The 23,407-nt window shown below is 32.3% G+C and overlaps 1 protein-coding gene across 1 annotated transcript; it reads left to right on the plus strand.

Moving 5' to 3' along the window:
• Positions 1-1,291: 1,291 nt before the first annotated feature.
• Positions 1,292-22,761, plus strand: LOC140062577 (MAM and LDL-receptor class A domain-containing protein 2-like). The gene is made up of 24 exons (XM_072108847.1): positions 1,292-1,484; positions 2,121-2,392; positions 3,286-3,373; positions 3,834-3,974; positions 4,715-4,983; positions 5,569-5,656; positions 7,620-7,757; positions 8,361-8,623; positions 9,460-9,553; positions 11,266-11,409; positions 11,608-11,879; positions 12,953-13,043; positions 13,336-13,506; positions 14,698-14,951; positions 15,250-15,340; positions 15,543-15,770; positions 16,244-16,536; positions 17,368-17,455; positions 17,860-18,015; positions 19,892-20,151; positions 20,544-20,772; positions 20,907-21,166; positions 21,272-21,356; positions 21,788-22,761. The coding sequence occupies exons 1-24, from the start codon at positions 1,316-1,318 to the stop codon at positions 21,982-21,984; spliced, it is 4,341 nt and encodes a 1,446-aa protein (XP_071964948.1). The 5' UTR covers positions 1,292-1,315; the 3' UTR covers positions 21,985-22,761.
• The last annotated feature ends 646 nt before the right edge of the window (positions 22,762-23,407 follow it).

The following is a 23,407-nucleotide window of genomic DNA, read 5'->3' on the forward strand; positions in this document are numbered from 1 at the left end:
TCCACTTATATCCACCATTAAATTTGATAATAAACCAATCACTGACAACATTGTCATCGAAAATCCTCTTTACTTAACAACAGAAAATATTACAGAATCTGCAAAGTAAAGCAGCAATGTTTACCCAGAATGCCTTCTTAATGCATTGCTTGCCAATGTGCAAAGAAGATAATGCCTGATAATGAAACTTAGCTATGTCCACACCAAGTCTTCCAAGCTTTGTTGACGACAATCACTCCAATGTTTGTTGACGCCAATCTCGAGCAAATTCCGCTCGGTGAGAGAAACGTAGGCAGGTTATGTTGTCTGGCCGCCGTGAAAGAAAATAATTCGATAAAATCTTCTGCAATTGTAGTAAGCATTATTATCATACTAATGAAAAACATGGGAGTGAATAGAAACTCTGACAACAACAACTAGGTTTACATAAATATAATGAAACAAAAAGGTCGACGCAAATTTTAATTTTGTTAAATATTATTAAAATAAAAAAAACAAAACGAAATAGACATTATATTTGACAATTTGTTTCGTTACTAGTCATTATATAAAGAAAATCAATTGATATAGGCCTAAGTATAGGAATATGTTACATAATCAGCGTTAAGTAGCATAGAGATAAATAAAGAAATGTTCCTGAAAAATATGAAATAAAAAAAACCCATTTTTTAAACCAAAAAATATTTTGTCGATTTGTGAATGTATTTAGAAAATTATATATGTTTTGTAAAATATGTGTAAATATCTGCAAAATTTCAGCCAAGTTGGATAATACATTGCCAAGTGAAATGAATTAATACATGAGACATTATCTTAAGGAGCTGACAATAAAGTAAGTTATATGTCGTCAAGGGGAAAACGGTTTACATTTTGTTTAGGTACTGTAGGCTAGATAGTATAATAGATAAATAATGTTCACATATATCAAAATCTCACTTTGTAACACATTAAAACAAAAAATGTAAAGTTAACAAGAAAAACTTCTATAATAATATAGGCCTACTTTAATTTATATCGATCGATAAATGTATTCCTTTGATTAACCTACGCAACATTTGCAAATATATATATATTCGTACTTACAACAAATTAGCTAAAATAAACCAACGATTTTCTTATATCAAAATCTCAAATTTAATTTCTTTAAAAGAAATCACCCATTACCCCATACGGATAAAGTAATCTCGCGCCTGTTACAATCATGAACTACCGGTAGTACAAGTTATATTATCATCCAAGATCACATACAAAACATAGTTTTTGTAGGGAGTTCAGTTCATTTGACGGTTGATTTTTGGGGAAATCATTAACAAACATGTCGTTTACCAGTCGGCAAGTTTTGCTGATGATTTGTATGTGTTCTACTGGGGTTCTGACAAGAGCCCAGGTAGATCTGTGTAGTTTTAATTCTAACCTTTGCGGATTTACTAATGATGCAAATAATAACATTGATTGGCAGAGAATTCAAAATGGAACAACTAGTGGTAGGTAGTTTACATTATTTATTTGTAAAGCCAGATACAAATCGTGCTATTTACAATTACAATCGCATGCTCGCAATCGTTTCATAAATACAGTTAAAGTTAGTTATATCTTTCGTGTAGCTTAAAACTACACATAAATTAACTACCAATTCTGTAACTACAAACCAAATGTATGATATATAATGAATTCATACATATAGGTCTATCCTCGTGTTTAGCTTTTCGATATTAGTATCAAAACAAGAGAAAGATGGGTAGTTATTATTTTTATAAATAGTAAAGCAACCCCCTCTTCCACTTCACCTACAAACATTCAAATTGTATTACAGAGTTATGAAGTTGAAACTTTTGTAAGTGGGAACACATGTTTTAAGCCAGAAAAAAGTGGTCGTAATAATTTATACATTCAAAGTTACAAGCAAACATTGTCCATGACCCCTTCGGAGGCGTTTTCTACTCAGGAGAGCAATGGAGGATGTAGGCCAAAAAATAATATTTTCGCATTCCTTCTGAATCTGATATGGATGTAACTATTTTTCTTCACATTTTAAAGAGATAGTCAGTCAGAGGCAGGCTACAAAATATTACATACTATTTCATTCATTTAATTTAAAATGTAATGTTGTTTTTATACAGATTATTTTCTATCGTTGTCAACAACGAGCACATCATCTGACAAAACCGGAAGAATTACAAGCCAAACTCTCGCGCCATCAAGCACAAGTCTATGCCTAGAATTCTTCTATAGTTCTAGAAACACAACAGGAAACGCTCCAGTATTTAAAGTTTATTATAAGAAAGCTAGTGGGGCATCAACCGAAGAAATGGTATGGCAGACAAATAATTCAACTGAAAACAACGTGAAGCATTTCTTGGTTGACTTCACCAACGTTACGGAAGATTACAAGGTCGGTATAAAGTGCATAACCCCTACCCCTCCCCAAATACAAACACACAATCTGTGGCCGCAACTAAAACACTGTTAAAAAGATTACCAAATTATTCTGCAATTCATATTTATCCACACCAAAACATGTTTAAATTAGTTTACTTAAATCCATACCGCATGCTGAGGTACAACCGAAAGATATCGTTATATTCTGTTTTAACAATTATGATAATATGTTCTGTCAATTCAGTACTGGTTCATGTTTCCCTACTTGAGTAGTTATATGTTGAAGATATTTTGAGACTTTCTAGAAAAGTACCTTGTTAATAATTTAAATTGAAATTAATATAAAAACAGTCTACGCATAGTTTACTACATACTACCGACAATTGCAGAAAAGAGAAAACTGAGAAAAATAAGCCACCTCAGCATAGGTGAAGCTAGCAATGAACCTTTGTAAGTTTTAAATATTTTATTTGGCAGTAACTCATCTTATAATAGGCTACTTTTTCAGATGATTTTAGATTTTATTAAAATTTCCAATATTTATTCATTTACTTAATTCCTTCTTTCTTACGGGATTGAATTTTTAGTAACGTAATACTGCTTTACAATATGCTATATTTGTGTATCTTTATAATAATAAAATAGCAATATAAAAATATAAATATAAATTATTCTTAAAAGATTGGGAAATATTAGTACGATAAAAACCAGATAAATATAAAATATAAGCATTTATATAGCTTACACACACATTATTGCACAAAACCTAAGTTTTAATATGCTATTTTATTCGTAAAACAATGTCTCAAAATATCTTCAACATAAATATTCAAGTACACAAACATGAACCTGTATGATGTAAATAATTAATGTAATACTAAAACTACTAAAAATTTCTTTATAAAGATTGTATTTGAAGGAAAGTTATTGAGAAATAGTAATGCACGGATAACAGTTGATAATGTTAAAATGTTAAATGGGAGTTGTTTCAGAAGTAAGTTGTTTGTTTAATTACCGTAATAAATTATCAAGACACATAAGTTTCAATTAAAATTGTATATTCAAATAAAATTACAGAGAGAGGCTGAATCAACACATTCCTCCTATAGATGCAATAAGGTGCAAAGTATGACTTAAAATTTTGCTTAATTTACAATGTTAAAATACATGCGTTGCTATTAACATTTATCATTATGAGACTGTTTAATGTAGTTTAACCAGCTATTAAACTAGCTGGTTGTCTGTAAAATAATTAATTTGGATTTAGTTTATATACTTAGATACTTGATAATTGATCCTTCATTCCTTAGGGCCGGGTAGTTATCTTGTACAGGTCTATTCATTTCATATTCCTCGTATACTTTGTATGTGGCACGTTGAAGAATATGTATCAAGAAATACAGCTTCAATCAATCTTAAACAATAATTTATTGATTTATTGTAATGTTTCAAAGAATTTATATGCGATTTTGAGGGGACGTCATTCTGTATGATACAAGACACAGGGGATACAGCAGATTTTGATCTGAATCGTGGTTATACGGCGTCATATGGAACAGGCCCATCGGCTGACCACACTCTAGGCACTGCACAAGGTAGGCCAATTCTTTCTGCTTAAGATTGCTACAGGTACTTTGAAGTTGCATAACGAGATAATTTGCTAATTAGTTTACAGGTTGTAGGTTAAACAAGCACGTACAAGGTGGGCATTTAGAAAATAACCGTACGAGCAGAACTTAGATGTGAATACATGTGTTATACAGCATGGACGTGTACTCAAATGCGAATACTGTTGGTAGTCCTACATGCATATAATGCATACTTGAATTGGTATCTAAACTACTGTTTTTATTTGGTATATATCACTTGGTGCAATTGTAATAAGGCAAATCATTGCATCCCCTCTTTTTAAACTAAAATGCCAATATTGTGGTAGCCTCGGTATAATAATACTATTTTTGTTGACTAGATAAAGGTTATTATTTGTTCTACTTATTCTTTACTTATGCGAATGATTGAAGATAAGTTTATAAAAACATCACGGACAAATGCACAAATGGGTACAGTAGATGTTCAACGAAAAACATAGGCCTATGTCGTATTCGATTGGATTAGTTGTAAACATAAAGATTCGTTTAGTACTTTTTGTATTCGAATGGTAAATTTTAAACGGATTGAAAAATCATTCGAATAGAAAACGTTAAGCTTTTTCGTTGAAAAACAATCTCAACGCTCAAAATATACTTCGTTAAATATATAAGTACTCAATGGAATGAATAGGCATATGCCATTGGCTTTCAAACCATTTTCTCACTAATCTATTGTTTGTTTACAGGTCACTATGCGTATTTAGAAACATCTTATTACGGATACTACGATAAGTATGCGCGTATGAAAACACCCTTACAGCGAACATCCAGTGAAGTTAATGATATGTGTTTGATTTTTTGGTATCACATGTGGGGTGTACATATCGACAAACTGAGTGTTTATATCCGTCGATACGGGGAATCCAACGAAGTAGAGTTATTTACTAAAACTGGCAACGGAGGTAGAGTTTGGAAAACGGCACATATCCCTATAAATGAGGAAAACAACTTTAAGGTTGGTAATGTGTAGTCACTGATTTGGTTAATCATTTGTCTATTGAGCTAAAAAAAATCCCACATTCCCCATTTATTTCGATTGGTCAATAAATTGAACAAAAACCCAAAGTATTCTTCAAAAAAATTAATGTGGTGTTTGCGCCACAAAAGAGAAAAAAAAGTCTGCTTCAAAAGACTCTACAATCTGTCTTATTGACTGACGTCATTTTATAAGCACTTGTATTTCTTAATCCTGATTTTTTGCAAAGCGTTTTTCATTTATTTAGAAAAGAAAATTAAAAATTCTAAAAACAGGGGCGAGATTTCCAAATTCATCCCTATCTACCCTGACAAACTCGCAAAAATTAGATTTTTGCCTGATTTTGGTAACCTGATAATACAAAGGCTTCACTCATTTCTTTCTAGCTTCCTAATCATAATGTTTCCATTTTTATCTTGTATTATGATATTATGCCTATTTATGTATCTCTTTTTGAGAATTGAAAGAATGAAAGAAAGAATAAAACTCATATGCAAACAAAGCTAATGAGGATATACAATGAAATATAACGGTCATGGCGATTTTTTTAAATTACAATTTCAGATAATATTTGAAGCTAATAAGGGTAATGGATATAGGGGAGACATTGCTGTTGACGACATAACAATATCTTATGAAAAATGTCTGATAGGTAAGATTATTATTAATATTGTACTATGGTTTTTTACACAATAATAACCAAACTGTATTATTTCCGCTATAGAAATCAATTTTTCATTATCCTTTTGCTACATTTAACTTGAATGGTGATTTAAGACCTTTAAAGCTCGGGTACAGGCATGAATTTTAAATATAATATTTGTAACTGTAATCAAGACGAAAATACATGAATTTCTCTTAATATGGTCAAATACAAAATTTGGCAAAATTCTGCTATAAAAACCAGGAAGACTTTTATTCAGTAGTTAGGTAGTTTAACATATTGTAATAACATGTTTGGTGACTCCCTAAAAGGTAAAAAAAGATGGTGGATATACGGTGGATAATGTTTGCTATAGCATGAAAATTAAAATCTGAAGTTGAATAAAAATACCAGAAATGTCAAATTCAAGTTATATTACCTATATTTAGTCATCTGATAACATTTTTTACCTTACCATTTATTTTTCATAGCTTTTTAAAGTGCCTCTCTATTTACAAAATTTGTGTACACATTACTGTGTAATTTGAACTATCTCCCCCCACCCCCCACTGATAAGAAAGTGCTTATTTTCAACAAGCTCGTGTAACACAAATAAAATCCCAAAAATTATAAAACATAGAGAAAACTGTAGATCGATAATTTTTGGAATGTATGATCAGACATTTTTGGCCCGCACCTGGCCTTTAAACTATGTATCATGTATTGCTTGACTGACTTAACTATAACTTTGTGAAGATAGGACAGAATTTTTCAAAAGCCGGCGAGCAGTCTTAAAGTAACAAGTAAACTGAAATTGCATTTTCTCGAGAACTACTTGTCCAAAAAACTTCATTTTTGAACAAGAGGCAAGAGTTATAATTTGTGATTTGTAATTTTAAAACGTAATCTGATTTAATGTGCACGTTTTTTGATGCGGGTAGTTTAAAAAACCTATTTCTTTTCAAATTCACTCGTTTGATTTTCGCGTTGCTGTTCTATTGTTAGTCGACTGAAGCTATTGTTAATTGAAAGGCTTGTTACATTACCATTACACCAAACTCGCATACACATGCTTGTAATGAAATTAGCCTAAATCACAAACAGCATTAAGACCCGGAGAAATCTTATGTAGGAGAATTTTACAGTAGGCGGAGGTATGCCCTCTCGGAGTGGCTTTCTAGTTCGTTAATTTATTCTGACTCTTTCCAGAATTCCGGAAACGCGAAAAACTATTAAATGGTTTTATACTTAAATATCTTTGTGTATCTTTGACATCAAAATGTTATAAACATTCAGGATTATTTCAGCTTGAATTTGAATATAAGTTTTCAAATAAATCAAACATTTTCTTACCAATGCTTTTAAAATAATCATTGAAATCCAGATTTATGTTGTTTTTCTAATCTGTGAATTTGTTTTATTCGTCCTACAGTTTACGATCACTTATGTTCGTGTTCAATATTAACAAAATAATTGAATTGACATCAATCAATCAATCAATCAATCAATCAATCAATCAATCAATCAATCAATCAATCAATCAATCAATCAATCAATCAATCAATTAATTAATTAATCCAATCAATCAATCAATCAATCAATCAATTAATCAATAAATACTGTTACTGTTCTTGTAGCCGTATCTTATGAAGAGACATGTCTGTCACGTTTATACCACACTATACACTTTTATTTGATTTTTATGTAACTATGTAATTATGTAATTGACATTAAGAACTACGTTATTAATCAATCAATCAATTTCTTTATGTGATTTCTTTAGTATATCAATTGCATTATTCAAAGTATGGTAAATTATTGAAAATATTAAAAATAATATGTTTATGTCACTGCTGAAGAATAAATAACAATAAACTAACTTCATCACATAAGCACATTTATTACATAGTCATGTTACTAAACACATTCTCGATACAAAATGATTTAGATATATGTTGTTTTTTTTGTTTAGATTTCCAGTGTGATTTCGATCATGAAGCATGTTATGAACAAAACACAGATGATGATAAAGATTGGTCTATTGGTCGCTATTGGAATCCAGACACTTATTACACTGTGGGAGATCATACGTCTAGTACTCGTTATTCTGGTAAATAAGTTGATATACAAATAGAGTAGTCATTATGTAACTCTTTTCTAATAACTGTTTAATTTTGTTTTAATTATTTGTGTTTATCCTTCATACATTGAGTGATTCTCAAATTTACTTTTAGAAAAATAAAAAACTATGAATAAAATGATACAAACCATAGTAATGCAATTTAACTAATTAAAAAATGTAATTACTGTACTTCCTTCATGAAGTAGATTAGTACAAAACATTACATGACTTACCACAAACAGACCAGAGTCTACGTGCTCATCAACGCCAATAATACAGTGGAATTATTTAAAACGGGGGAGGGAGGGGGGATTCGGGGGGGGGGGGGGGTTCGTCACAGTAAATATTTTACCTGACAAGCTGTAAAGCCCAAACCTACGATGAGTGGTGGTAAGATGAGTGAAACTAAAATTATGGCACCTCAGCCTTCCGGAAATTCTCAGGAAATCAATCTCAAGCAACCCTTTTCATTTATCGCATAGTTAGTTCTTAAATATCTTTCTTCTCTCGCACTTGAATTCAGGAATATTTATTTAATACATATTATTCTTCAAAATCAATATGCCTATCTCTCTGCTTTAAATTTTACAGGGAAGTATGCATTTCTAGATGCACAGTATTTACGTGAAAATAAGATTGCAACAATTTCTACTCTACTTCTGACATCGTCTTCGGAAGATGAGAAGTTTTGTTTGAAGTTTTGGTACATCGTAAGTGGTACCAGTCAGATGTCCGTGTTTATTGCTAATTCAGAAAGTACTAATATACTGTGGAAACAGCATATTACAAAAAATGACGATACGATTGTTTGGAGAGAGGGAGAAATTACATATACACCAGACGAAAATTACAAGGTAAATAACTTGTATTATATAACACCTAAATAAATTCCTGTCATTTGATTGGACGAATGTGGGTCACATGGCGTGCAATAGTACGCACTATTAAACATTCATTATTTGTATATTAGTGTAACAAATGTATAGTGTAACACAAAGTAGACATTAATAGACAGAAACGTAAACAAGATCGATATCAATTTCAAAACCCACTGGCCCTTCACAAGGTAGTAGACCCAGCTTTAAAATATAAACCTCTGCAGCACCAAAACAACAACAACCAATAATGCTTGTTTCAAACTTGGAAAGCGATGGATAACCCGAACTTTCTCTTCTGATCAACTCACTTCGTTCCGTTATGTCTAAGTGTGAATGGTACCAAACTTATTCAAAACAAGCATCGTGAAATACATTCGTCCTAGGTCCCCTTTGCTTAAGCTTGGTTCCCACTAGAACGTAACGCAAGGACGTAAACGCAACGCAAGCGTTTTAACCAACAACAAGCGAAGTTATATACAGTTAGCAATCACTAGCGAATAAGCCATCGCTTGTGATTGGTCAATTCACTTGCGTTGCGTTACGTCTTTGTGTTGCGTCGCTAGTGGGAACCACGCTTTAACGAGCGAGAACTTAAAACATAGGCTTATTTCACGACGTTCTTTCTGCACTTCACATCTGGGGCTATTATCAATGTTGCAAGGTTGATATTTATAATACTACAATGTAATACCTTCAAATGCACAATATTTAATTTTATAAGTTTGAAGAGTCAATGTTTATATCAATTTTTATATATAAAACTAGTTTAATATAGTGTAGATACGGTGGGCACATCCTTTGTTTTATCGTAGATTTCATTTCAAGGAAAAGGAGGATTGGAAGGACAGGGATTCATTGCCATTGATGACATCAAAATACACAATGAGCCTTGTGTTAACAAGGAAGGTGACTAGTCTTTTATCAATCCTTTATATATTTATTTTTTTATATCTTTCTTTGTATAATAGCAAAGAATATATATCACAAGAATGAGTATTCCGCGATTTTCGCATGAGAAATTTGTAACGGAGAGCTCCAGAGAGTGATGCCCGCCCTCATAAGGGCGGATGTATACATACTAAATAAGACTTGATTTAATAGATATTATACATGTCACATTAAATAGAATTATGATAATATATTTCGCAATTGTAAACTATTTTATAATACATATTTATTAACAAACTAGTGTACATTAACTTTTACAGACAATTATTTACTAACATGCTAAATTAGTTCACAAAAAAGGCCTAACACAGCAACACCAAAATCAACGAATCGTTACTCAGCACGGCCTATTCTTACCATTGCCGCGTACTACTCTACGCCCGGTAAATTAAGTATTGTTTTTATGATATAAATTAGTATAAAATACATGTTATTAATAGGATAAAATGTTAAATGTCATTAACATTTATTTGTTTTACCAGAAACAAGTTAAATATAGGAATATTATTAAACTATCCTTCGTGAAAACGCGTAAACACCAACACGCCCGGTCAAGCTATCGTAGCGCCCGGTTGATAAAGCTAACTGTTTATATGGCAGTTTTTACTAAATAAATTGCATAAAACGAACAATTAAATATCCAAATAGCATTTAACATGATGTTGGCATGTAGTTGATAACATTGTTTATCATGAAAATACTACCGGTGGTCTAGCCTTTGATTAGTGAAACCGTCACAAAAAGTTGTATACATCCCAGATACATCCACACTTATGGCGGCGCCCTACCACGGACATGGACAATATTACTGTTACAGGGAAAATCGCGGAATACTCATTCTTGTGATATAATATTCTTTGATAATAGTGACTAGTATGTTTCTACCCTTCTTTGTATAAGTGTCTTATATTTTTCAATCAATAGTGACTAGTCTCATATCTTTTTTCCAATCCTTGTTTGTATAATAGTGACTAGTATCTGTTTGTATCCTTCTTTATAATAGTGATCTATATTCACTTTAATATCTTTCTTCTATTTTGTACATATTCATTCATTATTATCTAAATAAATATTATCTGAATTATCTGAATTATCTGAATTATCTGACTTGTATATTTTTCAATCCTTCTTTGTATAATAGTGACTTGGCTTATATATTGTTCAATCCTTCTTTGTATAATAGTGACTTGGCTTATATATTGTTCAATCCTTCTTTGTAAAATAGTGACTTGGCTTATATATTGTTCAATCCTTCTTTGTATAATAGTGACTTGCCTCATATATTTTTCAATCCTCTTTATGTAGTGACTTGTCTTTATAAATTTAAAACAAAATATAATATAAGCATACCAAGTAGAGACCTTTGAGTTGAGCATGTTTATGCTGAATAAACGACACTAGTTATAACATACTTTTTGTTGTTGCTAATTTTATAATATATATATATATATATATGTGTGTATATATGTTCGAGTCTCGGTTGGGGTGACTTTTTCTCATTCTCACAGATTTCCTCATCTTTATCGTTTCAAATTAATTAATTATATTTCAGTATATCACCGGGCGGTTTAGAATTAATGTGCCTCTTGTGTTTATATATATATGTGTGTATATATAATTTGCTCGACAAAAAAAACGGTCTAACATTACTATTGTTTTTGTCATTAAAGTATTCAATTGTACCTTTGAGGGTGACAATTTCTGTGGTCTTCAAAAAGGTGCAAGTACTGATAATTACATCTGGAGTCTTCACAGCCGGGCAGATACTTACAATGCAGGGCCCTTTTTTGACCATACACACGGGGATGAAAACGGTTAGTAATGTTTTCCAATTGTTCATTTGTTCGTTCATTCGTGTTATAAGTGTTTTTCAATCGTTCATTTGTTCTTTATTTGTTTGCTCGTTCGTATGGTTCGTAAATGGTATTATTATTATTAAGATCTTTATTGTTGAATTATCACATTCTTTATTGTTATTGCCACTTACTTTAATAATTGTAACACAAACACAGGGCATTATGCGTTCGTTGATACACATGACTATAACAGCATTAATGACACGGCAGTAATATTGACACCGGTACTACACAACTCTGATACAAATAGTTCAAAATGTTTGATCTTTTGGTATCATATGTATGGACTCCACATCGAGACTTTAGATGTGTTTTTGTTAACAATGCAAGACAATTTACCGGGAAGAAAAATTTGGAGCAAATCTGGAAGTAGGGGGAATGTATGGAGGGCGGCAGAGGTGGAATTGTCAGAAGAAAACAGTTTTCAGGTAGGTATCATGACAGTGAATCAGTTAGTAAAGAGGTATGATGTTCGTCTAAAATGTTTAGTTTGACAATGTGTCATAAATCAATGAGAAAAAGTAAGCCAAGATGTATGCTCGAAAATAATGAAATAATGCGCGTGCGTGAGGTAATTTATTGCATGATCGTAATCAAAACGGTACTGGGTTTGGTCTACTAGCGTTCCTGATCCCAATCCGTCATCTATTCATAGAAGCCTTGATGGAGTAAGCCTTGTTCATAGATATTATTATTATATTACTAATAACGGTTTGTAACTACTAACATTTTAAGAGAGTGGGAGAAAGCATAAACACAAGCTAGTTCAGCTAGATTTAATTTTTCTGCAAAACATGAAAAAACGCACGGTTACACAACCAACATTACTACTGAATGAAAATATGCATACAAATAAATTAAACACTCAGTGTTTCAATTTCGTTGTTTCCTTTAATTTCACATATATTACTATTAGTCATCGTTGCATAGTATATTTGCACACATTAGGTATATCGGTAAGGATGTAAGTGACATCCGTTAGGTAGATTGTGGAATTTGAGGGCAAAATAATTTCCCAGAATTATACCATTATAATTTATTATATTAATATAGTATCTTGTATTGAAGCGATTCTGTTTTGTAAGGCCCTTTTACAAATAAACTATTACCTAATGCAATTCAGTGTTGTTCATCAATGTAAAGTCATGTAGTATATTTACGTCTATATTTAGATAAGTACCGTACTTAATTAAAACATTATTACTATTACATTATAATTACCGCAATAACAAGCTTATAAAGCAAATTAATTTTCATTTTATTGTGGGAATATTCGAGAACAATCACATCTGTTAAATGTAATACATGATTTGGTAATACCTAGCCATACATTTTGCCATCAATCTTATAACTTTATGAATAAAAATACAAAGGTTTAGTAGATTAATACACAGAATAAATTGTAATTATTGTAATATATATTAATATTTTCTCTGTTAAATCATTGTATGCGATTGGATACTCTACATTTGAACTTTATAATATCAAACATCTTTTGCAGGTTGTTTTCCGAAGCATAAGAGGCAGTGGGCTAGATGGTGATATTGGTGTTGATGATATCGTAATACGAAATGGGTCTTGTAGGAACACTGGTAATAAACTTAAATAATTACTGTTGCCTATTAGTTGTTTTATTTTATATACTATAGTAGGCTGTGGTTATAGAGTTGCAATATATTTCATAATGGCACTGCTTTTAATATAACAACTCCTATGATACAGTTTCTGATATACTTTCCTAATACCTGTATTCATACCTATTAATTTAAATCATCGGACTTATGAAATCGTAGGTCTACTTTATTGTAAAGTCATTTAAATTGTATACAGTTATTCAAACTGGTTACAAATGACTTTTAACATTTATTGTTTTTACAATTCAAGGTGAGAAAGAAGATATAGGTGTATCTTGTAAATTTGAAGAAACGCATATTTGTGGATATACGCAGGCTATGGATAATGATTTTCCTTGGACGTGGACAAACAGCGCCCTTGGATCAAAACATGAAGCGCCCGGAATACCTACAATCGACCACACGAAAAATACAGGCTTAGGTAAACTATATATTATATATATTACACGTCACCGTTGTATCACCTGGAAAATGGTCCATACATGGAGGTATACCTCTATGGTCCAAGGTGCCGTCAAATGGGTTATCAGTCAGATTTATGAGTCAAGATCCAAGTTTGCAATTATGATTCATTAGTATGTAATTCAATGCTGCGGTAGGAAAATCTTATCATTAATCAATATTATGTTTGTTCTGTCTAAATTTAACATGAACATGTAATGTTCACCTTAAATTTGTACCAAAGCCCTGATTGATTGACACGATATAACTAAAGCTTTGTCTATATTATCAAACTTTATGTGACAAAAAAAATGTGATGCGCCCATATTATGGACATGATGATGTCATGTCACTACTATATTATGGCATATCACTAGCATATTTGGGCATGTCACACTTATTTTGTTAAACTACTTTGATAGTTTGACAAAGAAGTTTGATGTACCCAAATATGGTAGTGATGTGACATCATCATGCCCATATATGGGCACATCACATTTCTTTTCACATAAAGTTTGATAGTGTAGACAGGGCTTAAGATTGCACAGTCGGTTGGTCACCACTTTTGAGATTTTTAACAATTGTTTAGTTAACAGACGTATCAAAAGTAGGGAAAACCTCCTCATGTTTACAGCCAAGGGTTTATGATGTACAGCATTTGAATCTAATATCATTTCTTAGTAGGCCTATAGCACAATGTTCAACAAATTACAAATTTCGACATAGTATTTTTTTTTGGGCTATTTCGAAATGTTGACATATTTTGACGTATTTTTGTTTTATTTATTTCTTTTTTGCTTTTCGACATAGCTATATTTATGTGGCAGGATTACTGTAGGCTTTCTTAATAACGTCTCTTTGCCACAGTTTGTCCCGAAGAATCATTACAAGTCCTAATTCATTTATCCTGAAATAAGACGACACAATTAAAGAACGTGTGCAGAATTATCCGTTTTGAATATGATGTAGGCTTATCATAATGTCCGATATTCTACCAAACGTAGATTTTATAATGTTGTAATTATAGCGGATACATATAAAATTGTACAACATTAATTTTTTCTATTACCACGACAACATGATGGGCTTTGGATTAAATCCTTTCAATTTTTTTCACATGCAGAAATGCATGGTAGATTTTGACATTGACAGTATTTTAATTATCTTTCAGGTTTTTTCATGTTTGCTGATTTTCGAGAGTCTATTATGATAAGACAGTCATCCAGACTCATCTCACCCTTTAATGACGATACATCTAAACAGTGTTTAGAGTTTTGGCATTTTATATATGGAACAACTTCACAAGAACTTAGGGTTTTATTAAATCAATCAAATACAATCGAAGTGATATATTCTATCAAAGGTAGCCGAGGAGCTTATTGGCAAAGAAGTGCAATTGAAATTACACCTACGGTTAAAAATCAGGTACATTTAAACATGAACTAGAAATAGTGTCTCAAATTAGGGGTGTCTCCAGAATAGGCGTTGGCCGTATAGTTTTAAAAGCATATATTGCTCCCCGTTCATTTCACCAAAAAGTATGGTGTATCAAGTAAATTGTAACTCGAAAAAAGTAGCATAATGAACCGCTTTTGATCCTAATTAAAAGTAGTCAATTGTTAAACGATCTTAATTAAAATTGAATAAAACCTCTTTAATTTAGAGTGTTAAATATGTAAAATAAATCGAGTCTAAATGAATTCTGAATTCATTTTATTTTTAGATTGTTTTTGAAGCAAAGTCAGGGCTATATCCAACAGGTGCAGTAACAATTGATGACGTTTCTATGTATAGAGGAAACTGTAAGGCTGCTTGTAAGTTGAATGCTATACTTACAGTATTAATGTTTCAGGTTTTATTAAGATGAACAATGTATGTATATACCTAGATTTACATGTTACAATGTTAAATCAAATTTATCTTCGCCAGATTTTATTTCATAATTAATTTATCAGATGTTTCTGCGATCTAGTTCATAAAACTAAAGTAATCTGATTCGTTTTTTTATTTACACAGCCCCAACAACTACACCTAAAATAAAAACGGTGACAAACGTAGATTGTAATTTTGAAAGCGACGATCTTTGCGGATATATCCAGGCTATAGACGATGATTATGATTGGACGCTTCAATCTCCTGCTATCATGAAGAAGTATTACTCAAACATTTGGTGGTACCGGTGGTGGGGCGTGGGACACGAGTGGTATCCACTTTCGGACAGAACTGATCCACATTCTGATAAAGGTAAGACAGACACAGATATTGTTTTAAGTTATTTTATTATGGCCGATTTTTGTCGTGAACGACAATACCAATTAGTCTTATATTCATATGAATTATAGATGGAACTAAGTCAGGACGGTTTAAAGCACATTTGGCTGGTCCTATTAGTGATCTTAACTAGAGGAGAGACATAAGCCAATACGTCTGAGGAAGATACTAGATGCAGGGGCTGTCATGAGAGTCAGCAGTGCTGATTTAAAATGCATAATGCCTTACAGCCTATACAGCACCCGATATTCCCAGATCTCTCATCCAAGCTCTAACCGGGTACAACGTTGATTAACTTCGGTGATCTGACGAGAACCGGTGTTTTAACTTTCAAATGGCGGATATTATAACGAATGAGACAACTGTACGTTTTATTTCTGTTCTGTTTGACTAAATTGTACCGTAAATCTAATATAAAATAACCCAAAGTTGTTCTTGTCTTTAAGGATATTTTTTGTATAACGAAGTACCATTTTACTGGTATCAATGGTGGTACGATATTGGGAACACGAATGGTTTGGTTGCTCGTTTAATGTCCCCGTTAATCGAACAAAGTGAAACTAGCACCTGTTTAACATTTTGGTATTACAAACAACAAGAGGAAAGTGACTTTTTGAATGTGTATGTGCTGCCATATAATCAGGTTTTATATGGTGATCCTTTGGTCGATTATTTTGGAGGCTATGGCAGTCGATGGATTTTTCAAAAAATTGATATACCAGCATCAGATCATTTCCAGGTTAGTATATTTTAAGGTCACGTTGAGCTTTTGATTTGCAAAGACTATGTCATGTTAATTCGTCATAAATTTCCACTAGAACGTAACGCAATGACATAAACGCAACGCAAGCGTGTTAACCAATGGCAAGCGACAGTTCGAATAATCCATCGCTTGTGATTGGTTAATTCGCTTGCGTTGCCTTACGTCCTTGTGTTTCGTCTCTAGTGGGAACCAAGCATAAGCGAGCCTCAAATTTAAAATGATTTGGTATCACATGAAGCTATAGATATTACAATGTTTAGTTCATCAACAAATGAGATTATCTCGCTTTTCTCTATTGCATGTTTTTTTAATTGAATTATGTTAATTGGTCAGATGCTTCTCTTATACTACTGTGAGGTACAAATTTCGCCAGAGTAGGGCAAACATCTGACCAAATACTCCACACCCTGACGCAAAGCTATTCCACAGTAGTTAGTTACAAAGAATTACAATCCTGTTGCGGTACTCACTGCTTACTTAGGCGAATCTACCCCTAGCCATCAGTGCAAGCTCGGTGATACAGAGGTATAGACGTCAGGCTAATGATCTGGAGGTCGAGGGTTGGAGTCCCACCCTATAATTTTTTCAGAAGTATTCTTAATCACTTCAGAGTAGGACAAACATCTGACCATATTATTACTTAACACTCTGACGCAAAGCTACTCCACAGTAGTTACAAACAGTTACAATCCTGAAGTAAATTACTTTTGCAATGGCAGGCGGAACCATTGTCATGAAAACTTCAGTAAAGTCTTTAGTAAAACTACTAATTGTCAGATATAATATGTAAAGTTTTTATTTTTACAGATAATTTTTGAAGTCACAAATGGAGCTTGGCATTACACGAGTAGCTTTATTGATGAAATTAAATACACAAGATCACCTTGTGATGATGGTAAAATCACATTTTATTCTACATTTTGAATTACCATGAAGATTATACCACCAGTAACATAACTATAAAGAACAGAACAACAGTAAGATAGTATACGTGTGGCTATTTCATTCATTTATCTGCTACGAAACATCCGACCAATTACCTAACTTCCTGACGCAAAGATAAAAGATTAATTGCTAACGTGAACACAGACCGGGATAAAGAACAATACAGTTATAGGCCTATTAACTAGCCAAAATGTGAGATTGTAATTTAATTCCAAAGATATTTTGGACGAGTGCAGGCCCCAAATTTTACCTTTTTTTGAAAAAAAAAAATTGTCGATTTAACCTCCACCGACACACATCTTTTGTTTATCTGAGCCTCCCTCCGTAGATAAGACTTAATATTTTACATTTCAGAGGATATGAAATGTGACTTTGAAAAAGGTTTTACTGATTGCGAACTTGCAGCAGATCCGTCTAGTAAGTATGGATTCAAGTGGCAGCTTTCAAGAGGAAACACAGCAACCAAGGATACTGGTCCAAGCGTTGATCACACCTGCAGGGACAACAACGGTATTTAATTTATTAATTGTTTAAAAAAATCCTAATTTTAGATGTATTGTCCACCAAAACACGGAAAATTAACATAATCATTTGTAGTTCCAATAAAATGAATTATTATTATTATTATTATTATAAAATAAAATGAGCTACATGGTTTAGCCGAATATGGAATAAAAGAAGTAGTTCTGCGATCAATCGCCTTACAGATCTCTGGGCGCAATGTTCCCGGATATTGATTCAGGCGACACATGCGCAGCAATTAATGGAAAAAACACTAAATCATACGTTTATGTAAAGACAAAATCATTTAATATTCATGAAAATATATAATATATATATAAAAAAATATAACTAGATTTGAACTCGTCACTTTGACAAGTTCGGGTTATCCGCGCAAACGCAACATGCACATACTTTAAACTATATGAACCTCGACAATTATTATGCCATCCTATGACATGAAATAAATGTGTTTACAGTGCTGAATTGTACCTATTTTGTAGCATACATCATATTACAGTATTTACAGAATACACTGTATATGTTATATACAGTGTAGGATAGACGAAATTACGAGACCCATCTTTTAAATCCAATTATTAACACGATAACGTCATCAAATTGACATATTATAACATAACAATTTTAGAAGATAATTATCTAATTAATTACATTAATACAAATTTGAAAAATCTTGGGCACGTAAAAGTGAGATGCGCTCTCGTTTAAGCGCAATGAACTTTTACGCAAGAGATGAAAATATGAATTTTTGAATTTAACTGGCCATATGATGACGTCACAACATCTGATTGGCAAAATAATTACATGAATTCGTATCTAAAATCCAATGGCTTCCAGAAAACGTTTTAATCATGATTATCACTTTTTATTCTGACGAGCTATAACAGATTGAAATTTACTGTAAAGATGAAAATAGGTGACCCACGTTATTTACATTTTTAGACATGATGACGTCATAAAAATTAAAATATTTTTAACTTATGCGAAAGCTAGTTGATTTACATAGACAGCATTAAAATATCTGAGGAAATTGAATACGTATAAGCGAGATGCGCTCTATTTAATGTGATAAGCAATAACGAAAGAGTAAAAAATCCTATATTTTACATTCGTGTGGCAATACAATGACGTCATAACATCCGAGGGGTAAAGATTCTGCATGAATTCATATCTACAATATATCTGCTTACATATAAAATTAAAAAAATTGGGGGTCATGGATGATTCTGAGGAGCTATAATAGATTAAAAATAGGCATAATTTTGACAATATGCTGTCACTTTTGCAACTAAAACGCGCGCAAAATGGTCTAAGTCAACGTGTTCGTATGACGTCATTTTAATTTGAAATGTTGTCAATCTTTTTTAAAATGACTAGGAAAGGCTATAAGATTATAATTCAAAAGAAAAACACATGATTTTCATGCTCTGTGTGCACCTTACGCGTACAATTTTTCGCGCGCGTGGGAATTTTTGACATGCTCAAAATGTCATGATCAGCGTAGAAAGTTGATAAGAAATTAATTTTGCGCATTTTGAAATTTTAAATGCGCGTGCGCGCGTAACTTTTTGTGGACTATTAAACCTCATCCATTATCTAGTCAGCCACGAGAAAAAAAGTGGGCTGGTTTTCCCAAGAAAAGGGAACAATCTCTGTTGAAGAAGCCATGACTGTGAAAAGTTATCAGGTTGAAACCTTACCAACCATACTGGTGGCTATGGCCCTGTTCTATTTCCGTTTACTCTGGATACTTACTTAATGTTAATGGACCTAGGTATAGATTAAATTCACTTAATCATAAAATAGATTGTCTAATTAATAATTATTTGCCAGTAATGTGTTTACTTGAATTATATTGAATTAGGTGTTTACATATACATCGATGCTTCTCAACCTCAGCGTCCAGGCGATACGGCAACCGTGGCTACTCACTATTGGAAACAATATAACAAAGATACCTGTCTTACCTTCTGGTATTATTGCAATAACAGTTTTGCCGATAGTTTGGTTGTTCACAGTCATTCGAAAAATAGGAAAACTGTTCTATGGAAAATGCCAAGGGTGTTCGAGAGTGACTGGAAGGAAGTTAGAAAACAGTTATCGCCACAGAATGCGTCTTATCAGGTACGGAAGTACAATAACATTATTTTTCTACAGTACGGTATATCAAGATAAAAAAACATGCTCTTTCACAGTATTGCTTTAATGTAAGATATATGAATATCAATATGAAGACTAAAGTTCGGTTGATACCTATAATTTGTTCTACTTGCCATTTTACTATTTTGGTTGTTTGTTGCACTATTATAGCGTCCATAATTTATCGTCTTTAATTTTTGGCGTTAATAAGTATATTTAAGGAACATGCATATTGATATATTTGTGACGTCATAAAATCTTATTACTGTATATTAACATTTCGAATTACCTGTTCCTTTAATGTTAGAAGCATTTTGTATAAGTACTTCACTCGCCTTGTTTATTATTATATGTTCCCATCGTTTCGTACTGAACAGATTGTATTCACGGGAACAGTCGGGGAAAGTAAACTTGGCGACATTGCTTTAGATGATATATCATTGTCATCGACCCCATGTTTTGAACAATCTTCATTATTACCACCACCACCCGAAGCCATCCCGAATACTACATCACTCCCAGTAAAAAGCTATGATTGTGCTGCAGATAAAGGGAAGTGCACAATTACTCAACTGTATTCAGATCAATTTAATTGGTTGTATTCAGGTAAATTATCTCAGTTTAATAGTGTTTGATTAAGCGACATCAAAACGAACCTAAGGAGTTTTCTACCGTGTTCTTTTCTCATCGTATAGAATGCATACATTTGCATTAGACTTTTACTTGTTATTGTTCTACAGAATATGACAGTTCCTACATGTGTAGTTCAAAGAACAGGTACATAGGACAGAAGGCACAGTTGAAAACGCCACAATTTGTAAAAGAGAACCGGCAATGTCTTACAATCACTTACAAAACTACTGGTGTTTCTGTTCCAATACTCTCTGTGTTAAGAGTGGAAAGCAAAAGTAAAATTCAACGTCTTTGGAAATCGGATACAATAGCTGACGAATGGACAACTGCACTTGTTTCAATAGATAAATCTCCAACAAGTTACAGTGTAAGTAACTAAATAAAAGGGCCGTAAATAACCATACTGATTTATTCAATTATTAATCCAAAATAATTATCGTACAAACATTTTTCGAACCTTACTTTAACGTAGATATTAATTGAAGCAATGGTGACAGAAAGTGGAAATGGAACAGTATTCATTCAAACAATAAACATGTCATCGGGAAAGTGTCCAAGTAAGAAATCACAATATGGATTTTGTTTCATTGTGACTCCAAAGGCTCGAATGTTAAAATCTTCTGTGCAAACAATCCGCTCAAATACCATGTTGGTGTTTTCTATCAGTTTATGAAATACGTGATTATGTTCTATACCCTCTACCAATTACTTTTCGTCGGTAGATAACAGAGACATTTAAATAAGTATTATAATCTATAGTGAGCCTTGGCACATGGTAGACATTGTTAGCATCATGTTGTACGCCTGACAGAAGAACTCGGTACACTAAAAAAAAGTCTAATCCTATCTAATAAAATCCAATTTACATTAATGATTATGTAACTTTTATTGATGTATGTAGCAAGCAAGTTGCTATTTATTACATACCGATATCTTTAATGATTTAATGTTTCAATTACACATTATGTTGTTTATATTCATTTTTCAGATTTATCATCCAGTCAAGTTGCGCTCATTGTCGTCATTATCTTAGTCTTGGTCGCGTTGGTGGCAATATCATTGGTTTTGTATCGATACCGAACAGCATTGAGGAGCTTCAATATAAATGTTCGTCATCAGACTTTAAGCGAAGACGTTTCCATTGGAAAGGTCCAAAACGATAAATCACCGATTGTGGACCCATAATTAGATACACCGATTGTAAATGGATTATTTTAGTATTTTGCGCCTTGGTGACACTGCCATTGTCCTGTAGTTAGTCTGTACCAAGCCAAAGTTTCCTTCCGTGATTAGAAACGAACAGCTCCACTCATAGTTATTGCTAATCGTATGGACAGCCATTTAAACGGTTAAATGCTTTAGTTATGCCTAATGATTCACTTTGGTAAATTCAGGAGTGGTATTGTTGTAATGTCCAACCCTTTGTTCTTATGTGACGTTATGGACAGAAAGGGACATTTTTAAAAATAGAACATTCCAAACCAACTTAGAAGTTGGTGAATAGTGCGCATTCGATACCAACTTATAGGCTTAGTGCGCTTTTTTTTAAAGTAGGTGTGTTTAAATGTTTGTTCCATAATATAAAACATATTTAGGCCTACGTTGCCTATTTCGAGTTCCTATGAGCCTCGGAGTCTCTAAAATCATAGACCTACTATTTTGGAGGTCATAGTTTTAACCAAACTCGAAAATGTATTTTGTATTCTAGAAGATAGGTACGTAAAAATAATGTATTGGTATTAATATTACGTATTATATTATTTTATCTTAATATATCATATCAAATAATTTTAGTTAATCAAATTTAAATTTTAATTATTAATCAAAACTTTAAAAAAATGAATAAAATATTTCCTTGCTGAGCTACCGGAATAGGCCTACATTGTATGTAAGAAAAATAACAAAAGTAAATGAAATAAAATAAAACGATTATATCGTTTTGCATGTATGGTTTGTTTATTATTTGTAACTCATGCCTATTAACTATTTATCGTCAAATTGATGATAATGATTCGTTTCATTTAAAGATTTATTGTCCCCCTGAAAATAATTTTTTTAAAATTTTTTTGCCATTTTAATGTTATATAATAGTTATTGACTTCGACCAAGAATTGGATCCGAAAAAAAATGTATTTACATGAAAAAAATGGAATTTAAAGCAAAAAATGGTCAAATTGGCTGCCAGCCAATAGATTTTTGGTTGAATTTAACCATTTATCATGTTATTTTATAAGTTTAAACATTATTGTTTTCCGGATTTGTTTTACGGAAGTGATTCACTTTATTAAAGCTACAAAATAACCTATTCAAAGTCTGATTTAATTAATCTTTATTTTTCATGTTTTTGGGAGACAATACATCTTTAAGACAGATGTAAATTGATAACATTCATACTTTTCTTTAGCATAAACAGGTTTTAATCGCAGTTTACAATTTTAGCGGCTTGTATCTACTTCCGGTTTGGTGCCTTCTCGTGATAGCTCAAGCAATGTCGTGGTTTATGCTAATGAATAATTATAACTGAACTGAATAACAGAACTGAACTCATACTTCACTCAACAGAGAAAAATTCCAACTGGAGATCGAATTGTTGTTAAGAGAGGTCGTG

Source organism: Antedon mediterranea, chromosome 11 (genome assembly GCF_964355755.1).
Source record: "Antedon mediterranea chromosome 11, ecAntMedi1.1, whole genome shotgun sequence".
NCBI lineage: Eukaryota > Metazoa > Echinodermata > Crinoidea > Comatulida > Antedonidae > Antedon > Antedon mediterranea.

Bases quoted from the DNA above. Each gene is read 5' to 3' on its own strand.
- LOC140062577 (XM_072108847.1), top strand. From the start codon at position 1,316: ATGTCGTTTACCAGTCGGCAAGTTTTGCTGATGATTTGTATGTGTTCT. The intron at 13,507-14,697 runs GTAAACTATATA...ATTATCTTTCAG, and splicing joins CACGAAAAATACAGGCTTAG to GTTTTTTCATGTTTGCTGAT. The intron at 15,771-16,243 runs GTAAGACAGACA...CTTGTCTTTAAG, and splicing joins TGATCCACATTCTGATAAAG to GATATTTTTTGTATAACGAA.